The sequence below is a fragment of the Pelobates fuscus genome, chromosome 8 (assembly GCF_036172605.1).
Source record: "Pelobates fuscus isolate aPelFus1 chromosome 8, aPelFus1.pri, whole genome shotgun sequence".
NCBI classification, from domain to species: Eukaryota; Metazoa; Chordata; class Amphibia; order Anura; family Pelobatidae; genus Pelobates; species Pelobates fuscus.
In genome coordinates this window covers 116,910,216-116,927,085 of record NC_086324.1, presented here as the reverse complement: position 1 = coordinate 116,927,085, position 16,870 = coordinate 116,910,216, and the positions used below count along the sequence as shown (strand labels likewise).

The 16,870-nt window shown below is 37.7% G+C and overlaps 1 protein-coding gene across 1 annotated transcript in view; it reads right to left on the bottom strand.

Moving 5' to 3' along the window:
• RBFOX1 (RNA binding fox-1 homolog 1) overlaps positions 1–11,457 on the bottom strand; it is a 1,085,723-nt gene extending 1,074,266 nt beyond the window's left edge. The window contains exon 1 of the mRNA XM_063430238.1: positions 11,314–11,457. Coding sequence (XP_063286308.1) covers positions 11,314–11,457 — 144 coding nt within the window. The remainder of the gene's footprint in view (positions 1–11,313) is intronic.
• Positions 11,458–16,870: the final 5,413 nt, after the last annotated feature.

Here is a 16,870-nt window from a genome sequence, read left to right as displayed (position 1 = left end):
ATTCCAATATGTTTGTACATGGCATATTTCAATTAAAATAGCACTGATAAAAATTCCAAATATAGAGCAATGATGGTATCTATCAAACAAGTACGCTTTTATCCAGGTCATGTCATGCAATCAACAAAGATGAATGGATATATAAATTAAAAACCCCACTTAAGGTCAGTGGGCTGAGTCTAATCATTAAATGGGAGGGACCTAAAGTTTTCCTCTAGCCACCACCCATGGACAGGAGGTGGAGGCTATACTTAAAAATACAACATGCCATTGTTCACCCCCAAATTTGTCAATAAGTTCACAAGCTCCTAGACACCCCTTCCAATTAAACCATTATAGCTCATCCTACTACATTCATACGAATAATAGTGAGGGGTGCTAATAAAACAAATACCTGTAAAACATAATCAACCTTAACATGTCTTCTCTCTTTTTCCCTCTTTTATGTTTTCTGCACTTAGCTATCAAGGGTGCTGTAGCCGTACCAATTTCAGGGGTTCCCAGAACCCTTTGTGACAGCAATAAAGGCCCTATACAAGGACTTATGAGCCCAAACACTCACAACGGGAGCGACATGGACCCCATTCTCATTAGGTAACAGGACCAGACAGGGGTGCCCTTTATCCCCACTATTGTTTGCACTGACATTAAAACCACTCTTACAAGCTATCAGACAGCACCCACATACCCGGGGGGTGGAAGTGAAAGGAAAACCATTTACAGTGTCTGCCTATGCCGATTATGTGCTTCTAACCCTTCAGAATCCATTAGAATCCTTACATCATTTAACGACATTACTAGACCGTTTCAGATGTTTGGCGGGTTACAAAGTTAACTACAATAAATCGGTGGCCATGCACTTTTACCTAACAACCCCGGACAGGGTACTCATCCGCAGCCAATACCACTTAAAAATAAGCACAAATGAATTTACGTATCTTGGCATTCGCCTCACAGTAGACCCCAAGACCTTGTTTGCTCACAACTATAGCCCAATGTTTCAAAATCTATCCGGAGAGTTAAGCCAGTGGACAGACCTATTTCCTGGTTGGGGCTCATACATTGAATTAAAATGAACATCCTACCACGACTATTATTTTAAGTAGCCTCTTGTACCGCCCAAAACCAAGAGGGGGATTGGGATTACCCCACGTCTACCAGTATTATCTGGCAGCACAACTTATCCAGATTATACAGTGGCACACACCTCCCGACAGAAGACACTGGGTAGAACTGGAATCCCTGATGATGGGGATGGACCTTCCCCCATTCTACATATGGGTTCCATGGAACCAACGGGCCATCCTGTGAACCTCAAACCCAGCTATCCTCAAATCCATACAATTATGGGATCAGTCACAACAGAAATACTCACTGAGTGACCTCCCGTCTCCTATGATTCCCGTGTTTAGGAACAGAGCTGACTGATCCGTCAGGGATGAGGGCTAGAGACTATGGAGGTATAGAGACAACAGAATTACAAATATATATTCACCTATATGTACAACAGGATATAGTCACTTATGAGCATTTGAACACTCTAGCCCCACTCAAAATGCACGATTACTTTAGATACTTACAAATTCAAGACTTTGCACAAAATGCAGAAGTTAAGGCAGCGGCTACAGCACAAATTAACTTCTTTGAAAAACTATATTTTACTGAAACCACACAAATTAAACTAATTACATTACTTTACAACCACATTAGCACAGGAACTGATAAAGAAGGGGCACTACGCTATGCTGACCAATGGGAAACCGATCTGGGTGAGGTGTTAGAGGGCACAGATTGGCAAGAGATCTGGGAGGCGTGTGCAAAAATGACAATATGTGTAACGCTCCAAGAGCAGTCATAACACTATCCTGATGGTATACGACCCCAGTAAAGCAATATCCGATTAAACTGAACTTCACAGATGCATGTTGGCACCTGTGTGGTGGAAATGGCACATATATACATATGTGGTGGGAATGCCATGAGGTAAAAAACTACTAGAGTAAAATTATGGAATTAAGTTCACAGATCCTATAGAGGAAGATACCTTGAGACCCTTAGGCATGCCTGCTGTCTAGGTCTGACCGAACAAAAACTCCTTAACATGATTACTCTAGCGGCCCGTAGAGCACTGGCACAAAAATGGTCCCTGGTTATAGCAAAACGCAGGGACAACTACCTTATGGACAAGCTAACAGTGCAAGTCAGAAACACACTGAATACTTTCAATAGGGTATGGGACCTCTGGGAACAATACAACACATGAATTATCACTGAAAACAGGAGCAGAGAGAGGGGTGGAAGGGATGCGGGAGCGGAGGGGGACACGCTCTGGCTGCGCGAGGTGGCAGTTTAACCAGCTATCTACCATACTAACGTCTGGGAAACATATATACCAAAAAGGATGCTTCAAAACCCCGGGGCGGACCAAACATCGCGCGTGTTTGCGACCGCGAACACGCTATGTTCGCCGGTGAACGGTTCCCGGCGAACTGTTCGGGACATCACTACCTATCAAACAATAGAAACTTTTGGAAAGTCAGAAATTAATTACAAACTCCCCCAATCCACTCCCAACCCTCGACTGTCAAAGTGGAAAGCCAAACCCTGCAACTTCCCTTAGATGTAGCAAATGCCTTTAACAATTATTTTGTCGGATGCTCCACTGCTCTGATTGCCAAGCTAATAAACGACACGCATCCTGAAACTACAAATGTGGATCAGGCCCAACTAAATTTGCAAAGGCCCAATATAGACACGTTTAATTTTAGACCTGTACCTATTAGTGTCATTCAAAAACACCTAAATAATCTAAAAATGAAAAACCAGTCTGGACCTGATCAAATCCCAGCAATGCTGTTGAAGCTCAGTGCACCGGCAATTGTTAAACCCGTCGCAACCCTAATTGAAGAATCCTTGGTGTCTGGACACATACCCAAACTTTGGAAGACTGCGAGAGTAGTGCCTATCCATAAAAGTGGTGACACTACTTTGGTTTCTAACTATCGCCCAATATCATAGCTCCCGGTATTCTTAGAAAAATGTGTCCATATGTGAGTTTTACCAACAATCAAACTATCTGACCCCTGATCAATCGGGCTTTCGCCAGAATCACTCCACTACAACTGCCCTCTTAAAAGTTTGCAATGACATCCAAACTGGCATGGGACAAGGAAACCTAACTGGAGCTATTTTCCTTGATTTTGCCAAGGCCTTTGACACAGTAGACCACGACATTCTACTGCACAAACTCAAAAACTCAGGTATTGGTGATTGTTCGCTAACCTGGTTTCGATTGTATGTATCGTATTGTTCACAATATGTGTCAATTTCTGACAGCGACTCCCTCCCTCTCCCAGTCACGTTTGGTGTTCCCAAGGTTCCATTCTCGGCCCCCTACTATTTACATTATTTAAAATGATCTGCCTAATGTCTGCAAATCCTCAAATGTACACATGTACGCAGACGACACAGTGATCTATGTGAGCAAATCCGAGCTACCGCAGCTTGAGACTGTGCTCCAAGACCAGTTTACACAGGTTGAAAAGTGGATTGCAAAAAACAAACTCTTCCTAAACACTGATAAAACTGTCACAATGATCTTTGGAACAGTACCTAAATAACACAAATTACACAATTCCCACCTATCCATCAAAACAAATTCAAATGCCACACTGACCGCACTCTTTCAAATACTGGGGTATGATGTTAGACCCCAATCCATCTTTTGGCCTCCACATAGAAAAACTTGCATCTAAACTTTATCCAAAACTAGGTGCCCTGTACAGAAACAAATCCTGCCTAAGCCCTACAGTAAAGGAAAAGATTGTATAGCAAATGCTGATGCCAATCATTGATTATGGGGATGTAGTATATGCATCTGCACCGCAATACCACATTAATAAACTCAATACATTGTATAATTTGTTATGACGATTTGTTCTACAATGTAATTACAGGACCCACCATTGTGACATGCTAAAAGAACTAAACTGGCTGTCGCTGGAATCCAGACGCACCCTTCATCTTTCCAGCCTTGTGTTTAAGAGCTTTTCTGGGAAACTCCCACCCTACCTGAGCAAAATGCTCTCCTCAGCTTTTCCCACCTCCTATAACCTCTGATCCAGTACCAGCACTTTATTTAGTCTACCTCCATACAAAAAGAAAGCGGCCCGATCCTCCTTCTCCTACAGAGCGCTGCAATTGTGGAATGACCTCCCGCACACTTTAAAATCGTCCCCAAGCCTAGAGTCCTTTAAGAGATCCCTCTCTACATAACTCAAAACAGAATGCACCTGTCATGGTTGATTATATATTTCCTACCTGTTCTATGGTAATTTTTCTATATATTGTGTATTAATATTTTTTTTGTATTTTATTGTACACTAACTGTAACAATGCAATGTTTTGTGGACCCAGGACATACTTGAAAACGAGAGAAATCTTAATGTATCTTACCTGGTCAAATATTTTATAAATAAATAAATAAATAATATTGTCAAATTTATCTTTGAAATTCTACTTTTGAAATGTCACCACAATATATTTTAACTACAAAACTGTACCAGTGTTATTTATCTGAAGAAACACAAGAAAATCATTTGCAAGACTGTTCTTTGCGCATTTATCATTTGCGAAATGTTGTTGTTTTTGAATCAGTTATTATATATGTGAATTACTTATGAAAACCAAATATAAATAGATTTTTTTAAAAATAGTATGTCTCAAAACTGGTGAACAATTGGTGGTAGTTTTAATGTGCATAACTGTATGTGCAAAACATAATAAATATGCACCCAAAAAACTTACAAAATGCTAAATATATGTGTTTTTATATAAAGTGCACCAACCATATAAGCTTGCCATACAAAACCCAAGCAAAGGATACTCAATACACATACATACGCAGATAGACATAAAAACCTATTGACTTTCACCTTTTGGATAAAACCCACAAGATAAGAGTGGTTGTGTGTCACTCAAACAACTGTAATCTAATGGGTGCATGGAATCCAAAATACAGTACCACCTCCAGCAGTAAAAAGGAGCAACCCAGACCTCCATAAACAAGCTAAAAACTATTATGATTGCAACAATGCAATCAACAGGAGAAAAAAGGCTCAAGACAGCTGAGGATTTAACGGTGACTAGTATTATGCAATATTTTGTACCTACTGCCTGCAATTCTCAGATCGTTCCTTGTTACACTATAATACTGTTTCCAATTCCCACTCTTCGGAGTTTGTAATAGACTGAATTGTTTGCAATAGGAAAAAACAAGTCCTGTGCCAGAATGTTGAAATATTAAATGTCTTTGACCTCTTCAGCATCTCCAACATATTCCTATTATAGTCCAGTCTGACGTCATACTTGTGACAGAGAAAACTGTGATGAAATTGAAGACTGGAAAAGTTGTGGCAGAGAACTGTTTTCAGTAAACTCATAATAACAACAATCTATTATAAACACCAAAGAGCGTGTGAATTGGAAATAGAGAAAATGAGAATTGCAGCCTATAGCAACAGCGTTGCATAATTCTGGACACCGTTAAATCCCTGGGTAACTTGAGTCTTTTCCTCTTTAAGTTGTTACCTGGTTTAATGAGGTCCAGGTTGCTCTTTTTACTGCCCAAAGTAGTACTGTGTTTTGAATCTCAAACACACTGGGGTCTGATCCCTCTATAATGCAGTTGTTTCAATTACACATAGCCACTCTTATCATGTGAGTGTTATCAAAACAGGAACATAAATAAGTTTTTAAGTTTTGTTTTAAGGATGCTCATACTTTCCACAATGCATATATATTTGTATAGGTTGAACAAAGGAAGATATGCAACTGTATATATTATAAGTAATTACATATCACATTTTGTTATGCACCGTACTTTTATATGTTTAAAATATAATCAAATACTGTAATACGTACGGCATCTCCAGATATTATCTTAACACTTATGTATGTATTTGTTTATTTCCCCTCAATAGTGATGCAGTATGCTAGCTAGGAGTATTATACTGCCCTCTTTGTTGAAAATGTATAATTGTCTGTATTTCTAAATGTATATAGACGGTTTCTGCTTTACAAAACATGATTTGTAACATAAATATTTTGTATTTCTTTTTTATAAAAAACAAAACAAAAAAAAACATTATTTGTATGACGAGGCAGCCAGACTAGGTAAATAAATTTTAAAACACAAAATACAGTCTACTCCCTATTCTGAAAAATGATTCAAGGCTCAGCTGTGAGGGAAAAAAAAACAGATGGTGAGTGAGCATTAATAATATGGCTTTTTTGTTCACTCAAGTAGGTAGACCAACTGAAATTTCTCACAGGAAAATTACAATAGACAGAGCTTATTAAAGATTTATTTTGGATATTCGTTGCAAATTTAAAATCACAATAGAAATATATGTACAGATGTGAGATATCATAACCAAACTAATTAATTAGAAATACATTCCATTTCTTATATAATTTTTTTTTTAAGTCAAGTGAAAACTACATTTAAAATGGCTTTTTAACATTTGTGAACGGTAAAAAGTCCAGTTAAAATATGGTGCTATCTTATGCTGAGATAATACATCTTAGACCTCCTTAGATTTCCAAAGTCATAAAGCTATTACTATTAAGACACTACTCTTACCGCATGGATGGTGATGTTAGCTATGCTATTATTTTCTGTAATGAATGTTTAATAATGTACAGATAACATCCATGTAGCTAGTACAACCTAATTTCAGGCAGTATAAGACGTGCATGCGCAGGTATACCCAAGATGAATGGGATATATACCCTAAGTGGCAACTGTATTTTAATGATGGTAGCTGAAATAGCTTCAGATCACAGTCTATGTGTATACCAATTATTCTCTTATAACTCCTAAATCCTATATCCCCTTAACTCCTAAACTATACTAAAACACTACACTAGACATTGACCCCTATGCTACCCCATTACACTACACAACATATTAACTCCTACATTATACTAACACACTACACTATAGATATATGTAGTGTTATGTTTTAAACATTAACCTTCAACACTATGCTAACACTATAACTAAACATTAACACTGCTAATTAACCCCTACAGTACTCCAAGACTAACTAGTCATCATATATTACCCTAACACATACAGGGCACTATAAAAGATGGTACAATGTGTATTAGAAGACAATAAAGACATTTTAGGGATACAGTATTTTGGGTTATGATGTTTCCAGTACCCCTTCATGGCATTATTTTTTTCATAATACATAGTTTTCTAATATGTATACTTTACATAGCAGATATGTGGGTGAGATAGAGAGACACAGAGAGTGATAACTGCATAATAAGACAACAGCCACATGGTTTTATCATAACAATAACAATGTGCAATATTACAATGCATGTTCAGCTAGCACTTATTTAATCTCATCATTAAATTATGATGTACAGTGATAGTTCTATTTGCTTCTTGAAAATTCTATTTTATATATGCATGCTCTACTGAGAATCTGAAATACAAGAAAAAGTTTTTCAACCATTCAGCAGCAAACTAAATTATAAAGATAATGATTGACACAAGTGGTGAACTGTTTAAGACACACAATGACAGCCTGCTTACTTCCTTATTTCCTTTTGGCAATGAGCCCAAGCAGCTGATATTAAGACTTGCAACTCCAGCACTTGTAAATGCCAATTTTCTTTGTGTAAGTACTTAAGAATGGCCTGTTTCAGCCATCATTAATGATACACAATAGGCTGTTTCTATTTCTTTAAGTTGAATTGGCATTTAATTACTTTTAATCTGTGTTTTTTCACTAAGAGCAGCGTCTTCTTTAATTTTCATTGTTTAAAACTTTAAGAGAGATTACTTAATTTTGCAAAATAAAAATCATCATTAAAATAAAAAATAAAAAAATAAAAAATAAAAAAAAATATATATATATATATATATATATATAGGCTTTGTATATGGACAAGGTCACGGTCAAGATTGCTTAGTAGGTAATCCAAAACATTTTACAAATCAATACTTCAAATGTAAACAAAGCCAATATTACAGTATGATGTAATATCTTGTAGAAAAAATAATAATGCAATTGTAACGAAGTATAAGTATTATCATGTACAATTCCTTGTCTCAATTTATTTCCTATTATCACTTGGCATTCAGTGGTTAAAATATATATTTAAACACTACTGAACACTGTACGAAAAAGATTACATTTTATTTTTTTAACAATTTAATATTTGCTGAACATCATGAGCAGAATAGAACATAGCATATAACAAATGTTTTTTTACTTTTTTTTTTTTTTTTTAATGATTTTTGATTGTCTATAGAAATACATTTGGGACAGATGAAACATGTGTTTTTTATTATAATTTCTATAGTATTAGGTTGGCGGACGTCTATAGAGATCAGCTAATTTCAAATGAAAGAGGTGGTTTACTTTAAGGAATAAATACATGACATGCAAACACAACTGACCATTGTGATTAACGCTTTAATTCCCTAAAGAAACCTTCAATTAGTAAGTTCAGTTTATCTTGAATTAAGACTCATTTTATATTAATTTTAATAAATTATGCATGTGTTTGAAACTTAGCAAAAGTTATAGTTGTGGTGTAATAGTATACCACATATTTCCCATTGGTTGAGCTTGTTTGCTTATTTATTTAGTATATAACAATACAGAATTATGTTATGCAAAAAAAAAAAACCTTCCATCAAATTTATGCAAAATTTACTGTAAAAGTTAAATGTTAACATTTGGGAAAAAAGCAGAATAAGCATACATAGAAATCACAAAAATAAATTCCTCAAATGTACCTTTTAGGCAAAGAATAACTCCCCAATTAAGGAAAATAAAATACTAATGACAAGTATATAAAAATAGTTGGTATTTTACTGAAGTTGACAATAAACTAAAATCAGGTATTACTATTATGTTATAAAGATTTATAGAAAAAAAAAGTATTTCCACATAATGCTGTCAAGTGCCTAATAACCTAATATAGAAAAAAAAAACTTTTGAAGATGGACTACATACCCATCCTGCTTTGAAGAGGTTAATGATAGTATGTAAATATGAGCATTTTCACCATCATCATTTCTTAATCCATACATTATAAGTAAGACAAAAGTTTATGTATATGTAATTTGGTTTATAATTTTCCTTTGCACTAAAAAAATTAAATAAAATGTATATACATACAAAATCCAGTGTAGAATTAAAAAAAAGGTTCATTTTAACAATTACATGAAATAAAAATATAGGTATCATGTGTCTTACTTGAAAACATATAAAATGATAGATAATTCTCCACCGGAAGTGGACATTTTTAACATAACTATTTTTCTTGTAATTTTGTTTTACCTCTGTATGTGGTCATATTAACCTATCACCTACAAACACATATCTCTTTTCAATGCTGCTGCCTAATTCTTAGGATATTAATGGCCAATGGCAGATGAGTTGCCAAATTAGAGTTACATTTTATGCACTAAACATACCAGTCAGCTAATAGAAACATTACACAACGAAATGCAGACCAGATTAAAGCAATGGAAGCTTTATTCAAAAGAAAAGGACAGCAAGCTATTAAGACGGGTATAATTAAAAAGGCAATCTATGAATGAACATTTATCAAATGCAAATTCTGGTTGCAAAGGCAAGGACATTAACTCCTTTTTTTTCCAAGCCATGCTCATAATCTATGTACACATACATATTTTATTATGCATATATTAGAGTATGCAAAACATGACAAGTGACATAAAACCCTGTAAGGTACAATAGGCAGAGCTACGAATCTCATTTTTTTCCATAGTCATAAAACAGAGCAAGGCAGGAAACCTAGTGAACTCTAGCAATGTGACTAGTGCACCAAAAACAGATGTGTTGTCATATAAGAATATTGAAAGAAGATTGAACATAAATGTGCATACTGTGGAATAACATGTTCAAAGAGCTTAATAAAACAATGTTCTCAATACTATTGCACGCAAGTTAATTTCAGTATTTTCACTCTGCATATAATGTATAAATTCAACACATTTTAATTTAATTATTTTGCTGTAACACCATTTGAGTCACACGAGGACATATCATAATAAAACTATGCTAAAAAGAATGTAGCAGTGTATTATTCAATCCAAGCTGTATTTCAAGGTAAAACATTTGCACGAACACAAACAATAAAAACGGCTAAAGCGTAAATTATAAATAATAATATGGAAAGAAAAACACATTTGTTGGAAAATATTATTATACCAACTGCATAAAGCTTGTTTAGGCATCTTAGAGAGAAAAAAAAAAAAAAATTCTACATTATATTCAGTAGTATTTATGAATAGCAAATTGGATGTGCTGCTTCAAATATTTGTGGATTCACTGGCATACATTAAACACATTATAGCTTCTTTATATTTACCTGTAGACATCAAATAAATATATATGTAAATTCATACAAATACACTTGTGCATCTGTCATTAGTATAAACATGAATACATGCACACCTTACACCAACATATGACTTCACTGACATGTAAAAAGCTTCAAGGCAAACAAATGACTATAGATAAGATTTAGAAAGATTATAAACTAGATACCCTCTTCAAAGCTCATGCATAATAACTGCAAAGAAAGACATAAAAACTATCAATGCAAAAGGACCCAATGCACTTTATAAAGTCCCGTCCATCTGTTTAAAATATTAGCAATAAATCTTTTTATCAGCAATGTAGTAAGGCAAGCACCATTCTCTCTTCTGTGTTTAGAAGATTTAATGTAGACTTTTTTAGATTCACAGAATGATCCATTATGGGATAATGTTGCGTTGTCTATAAAAAAAAAACTATTAAACATGCATTGCAGTGTGAAAGGAGAAATTAGTTGGGCAAAACATACAACTCTGCATGGAACTGCATGAAACAGTGTTACATGGATGGCCATACCACAGAAAAGTGTATTGTTATTGAATATTCATTACTGTACAAGGGATAGGTTTTAGGACAATATCTTGAAAACAAATAAAAAACAAATAAAAATAATAGCAGCAATGACTAAACCATATTGTAATACAACATATACAATCTAGATTCCCTTGCTCTCCATTCATCTCCTTCCCCCACAAGATACGGTGCAAATCAAATACTATGTGCTAATATGTGTATTTTTTTTTCTGATAGTGAGGAAAGATCTATATCAATAGAATGGATGCTATAGCCACTCATCAGGACATTGTTGGTACATTTTCAGCAGCCTAGACAATAGGTAAAGCATAAAAATTAAGTGAGCGTGCAATGAGTAACTTACCTGCTGCAGGTACATAAACGTCAAGGCACAAGAGAGCTGTGGGCACATTCCCACATTCGGCAGGGCCACGCAGGTTGCACCCGTCAAAGGATGCTGCATGCTGTTGCTCTGAAGTCGACGTAGATTAAGAGAAGGGGCTAGCATGCACACACGTCTGTCCTGTCCTGTCAGCTGATTCGAAATCGCTTTTCAGCTGTTGTTATTTAAAGTTAGAAGAAAAAATACAAAACAAAAAAAGTCTTATTCCTTTTTACTATATAACTGTTGGAAATAAATAGGTATTTATTTGTCAGCTAAGGCAACAAGGCAAATTAAAACTGAAACCTTTTGAATTGGAGTGAATTAATAAAAAAATAAAAAGAAGGATATAAAGAAATCCTGCAGCCTAATGAAGACTCACTGCAACTTCCTCGATGACAGTAGAGCTGGAGCACTGCGTCTCCCAACTGGAGCTTGCTGACTAGCAGATAGATTGACTCACGGAAGCTCAGGCGACTGGTACTGGTGCTGATGCTGATGCTGCACGAATTCTCATATATCAAATGGGTCTTAGGGCAGAGGCTTTCACAACTCGCCAAAATTCAAATACTGCATTTTAAAACCCCTGGGAGGGTGGAGAGAAATAGAGAGAGATCAAGTGATCAAGTGAGCTAGTGACGAATAAAAACGAGGGAGAGAGAGAAGAATAGAAAGCAAGCAAATTAATGGGAATGCTGCATCACATGCAACCGTAAGATCTGGGCAATTAATGTCTTTGCCCAGCTGGGATGAAGACTGTTATTTTTTCATTGCTGGTGGTCAGTAGACTATCAGAGCATAACGTAACACACGCACACACGACCGCACACACACAAACACACGTGCACATAAATATGCACTTACCTCGGAGGAATATGAAATATTAATCGCTAGGTAGCCAAAGTCAGTGGTTAGGATTTGTGTTCAATGCTAAATATTTGTTTTGTATTTCGCATAACCACTTGCTTAGATGTTGCACAAATCTTTTTCTCAGAAGCCTTTCAACATTCTAGAATTTCAGACAATTGTAGTTGCAAATCACACTGCAGAAGGAGCTGTTTAGATAGTGAAAATGGTAAGAAGCGTGCTTCAACAACATTTATAATTTAAATTGGTACACGATTCAGTCTATTAAAAAGATTAACATATCTAGCTTAATTTAAAATTAATTTGTCCTTTTTTATTTTATAAAAATTTGTTTGCATGAATTAATTTTGCATTTAAAATCTGCATTTGCAAATTATTATTCCACACTTGCAGGCTCCTTTGCTTTATTTAGTAATACCTGTTTATTGGTATTTCTGATTGATCTTTATGTAATAATAGAATGTGACTTGAAAATTAAATATTTCACATGTGTTTGTATCCCATTGGTTCATATGCAATAACTTCTAATTCATCAAAACTGCACAACAACATCTAGAAGTCTAATGATGGAATGAAAAACATGTAAAAGCTAAACAAAACATTGCCATTTGACTGCAAAGTTACAACTACAGTTATGACGTCACTGCTTATTTAGAAAATAGGCTCTGAAAATCTTGCAACTTACCTCCCTGTGCTGGATCCTTCATTAGAGTAAGGGGCTACTTTTGCCATTGCCAAAAGTTTAATAATATTGACAACCAAGGCATGTCTATGAATAACAAGAGTATTGCTAATGCATATCTCCCCTTTCTGGATTTTTTTTTTTTTTTTTTTTTTTTTAAATGACAGATATGGAAAAATATTTAATAATTACAAGTAGACATTTTAATTCTCATCTAATCCAAAAATTAAAAAGATTTTGGTGCCGATACACTGTGATGATTACTCACTAATCTCCAAACAGTAGTCATCTGAAATTCAAATAACAACATTTTAGGCTCAGTTGTTACTATGTCAGGGTACCTGTTGCCACTACCTAGGCAGGGATCCAGCCTTTGGATCGTCTCCCACCTGATGGGACACTTCTCACACTCCTCATCTGGGCCATTAGCTCTGCTCCTTTTTATGACGCGGCGCGTGTGTGCCAACGTCATGATGCAGATGACATCATGGCCTGACGAAATGTTTGAATTCAGATGTTTTGGGGGCGTGGCTATCAATTAAATAGCCAAACTATAAAAAGGGATCACTTGCAATGAATGATTGCCCTGTTGTGGCTCAAACGTTATTGTTCCCTACAGTGCATATTCTGGTTTGGTTTATTGGTTATTGACTTGTCTCTGATTTGACTAATTCTGTGTTCTCCTTCCCTTTGACTCGGCTTGTTTAATCGCTTACCTGTTTTCTGTCTCCCTTGATCTCGGCTTGTCCCTGACTATTCTCTGACCCTATCAAGGTTAGTCGGGCCATTCTAAAACCGTATACGTTCTCCTATTTGCACTCTGCGTATTGGATCCCTGTGTCGTTCCTGACGGACTATAACTGAGTTGCGGAATTCAACATGAGCTAATTTGTTAAAATTTTCCTTTCAATTTAAATGAACTACAAATCCAAAATTTTGGGGAAAAACATTTGTGCAGATCAATCTGAAATGAAAAAAATACTTAAATACATTTTGCTAACTCTCCAGTCCATAAATGTAATTTTACTTGGTTTGTATTTAACAATAACATAGTATAGAGTATGTACAAAGGTTATAAGGCTTTTAGTTGCATAAAGGTTATAAATGTGTCAAATCAAAATATAAATATCGGGGGGCAGGGCCTAACCAGCATGGCCTACAGACGTGTGTGAGAAGAGCTCCTCACACAAAAAGAGACACAAACGGTTTAAACGGAGATATCACCCCTAAAAATCAAATCTAACGCGAACCTACATCATAAATAACCGACGGGGAACCCTCCCAAGCGAACCCGGAGACTCACCCAGCTGCCTGAAGCCAGAAACAGATCCTACGGCCTACTCATCTGGCGGATCCCATGAGGGGAGGAAGCGGCCGATCCTCCACCTTGGGGCTGCCGGACTACTACAGCAGACCCGTTCCCCCCCCCCCCTGGACCGGCGGGGGTTATCCCGGTACCAACTGAAGGACAGGCAGTTAACTCACCCCAGCGGTGCACCACGTTTACCCTCACACCGGGGCCGCAACTAAAATGGAGATAAGCACTGCGAGAGACTAGGAAGCCGACTTCAATGCTAAATTCGACAGGGTGTGCGCAGCGTTCTGGCGCCGGATGGAAGCCCGCGCTCAGCAGGCGCAGCCCTCCAAAACCCAGGCCTCAAAGCTCCAGACTGAAGCCTGCCCAACAAACGGCTATGTCAAACCAACAGACCCAGCCACACAAGTGGACAACGCTACCGCCTCAACCGCACTGGCCTCTTCTGAGCCGGGCACTCACCTGGAGATACTTCTCCTGCGCCAGCCACACACCCAGGGAGACTGCCGGGCACCGAGAGATCCTTGGGGGTCTATGGGCAAGAAGGCGCGGGTCCCCTTCAAGGCCTCAGGCCGAGGACAAGCAGCACACAGACGGCATAAGCCTGCGCACAGCTGGACACAGCAACTGACAAGGGCACCCAAGCGACCAACCGAACCGGAAGAACGAGCAGAAAGGGTGCAGGAGACCTCCACTAACAAACAGAGCAGAAAACGACCCACTCCACGACCCGAACTGCAAGCTCCTCACATACCCAGCAACCAACGGGTCCGGCTCAAGCAGCCACGAATGGCACGACGCCCCCCTATGAGCAGGGCCCAAACCCTTCCATGGACACTATTCCAAGCATCCTCCAGACGGGCACTACCCCAAGCCTCACTCACCGACCCTCGCTGCTCTGGAACTGCGGGTGCAGCTTCGAGAACCCCGAATCGGAGGGTCCCTCGCACAACGCCCTGGCCACTCCGCCCCTGCAGCCTCATACCACGGGGCATCGGCTAATCAGCCCTCGGAGGCACATGCACGTGCAAAGGACACTTGCGGTACCCGCAGCACATGAAGTCCTCCAAGCATCCAGGGAGAACTCCAGAAATGACACCCACACGTTATTTTATGTTTAACATTTGCAATTTACTTACTGCTTGATATTTCTGTTTGCTGACTTCTATACCATTATAAACGTGTCCTCAGCAAGACTTCAGCCGACCATAACGAGAACGCCGTTGTCTCTCCTGCCCACCTTACTTCCACACCCGTCAGGTAGACAGTCACATAACTGCAGGCCACCTAGCGACTACTAATGCAGGTCATTTAGACGGACTAAGTACAATAGAAACACACAGAGGAGATAGAGAGTGAGAAAAAACCCTCTACCACTCTGTGGGACAATAGTGCAGCGCTGTACTATAAATTCAACTCACCCTATCTGAGTTGATTGGACAATTCGACTCGGTCACATATATTTGCATGTAAAAAGAAACAAAATAAAGACTGTATAGTGCAGAGTTGTCACAACCAGTGGGTAGAGTTAAATGTAAAATAACACACTCACATGCTTGTGAGCCTTTTTAGAAAACAGGCTCTAAAATCCTCAGCGAGTATGTTTTAGGGTAACATACACCCCCCTTTTCAAATCTTCTCAGAGATTGTGCTTCCAATATGCGTTATGAGGAAAGGAGACACAAAAGAATATACACTCTAAGTGAGATCTGTAAATGCAGAGCAAAGTTGTAAAATATTTTACAGAATATGCTCACCTGGGTCAGAGCCTTCCAAAACTGGCTCTGAGTATATAAGTATATTGTCAAATATGGGTGACAACTCCCTTGGAACCTGGCAACACTGAAGACTGGATCCGGTTTTGTGGTAAAATAATGCACAAGAAAGTGCCAATTTAATGAGGTTAAAAATAAACACATTAAAATTTCAAATAAAAAGTATATGGATCCTCCGATACGCGTTTCACCTATCCTGTAGGCTTTTTCAATCGGCATAGTCTTACTTCCTGGTTCCGGTATTTACGTCATCGTTGTGGCTCGCCCCTTTTGGTTTTGGTCCTATTGGAGTTTTTCGGTCCATCTAACTCCTCCCCCTTACAGCTATTCCACATGCAGTTGATTTCCTGGATCGTTAATGTGTTGCAAACGGATGGGCGGAACTACATTACCCAGAGTACATTGCGGCCGCAATGTTCTCTCGTTTCCGGTGCGGCAGAATCATCACTCCCATCATACTTAGCGAAATTGTGTTCAAAATATAGCGAAAAATGTCCCAAATTCAATACATTCTCATTTGATAGCCCATAGAGAAAAAGGACAAGAAGTATTACCATATATATGCAGGAATAAAGTACAATTTTCAAAGAGACGAACAAACATGACTCCATGACCCAAAACAATTGATTAAGCAGGGTCAATAAACTAATATAAAAAACATAAAGAAGTATATAAAAAATAGGTAAAAATATATATAAAAAAGACGAAAAACTTTACACAGTGTGTCGGGTGCACCATAAGGCAAAGACAGAGATGCGGTGGATCACAAGAAATGACACAATTCAAAGTCTGCGTTCAGACCCTGTGGGGCCAAAGTGTTCAAATCAAAAATCCACCGCATCTCTGCCTGTCCCATTTTTTTGATTACATCATCTCCCCTCCAGTTCAAATGAACCCTCT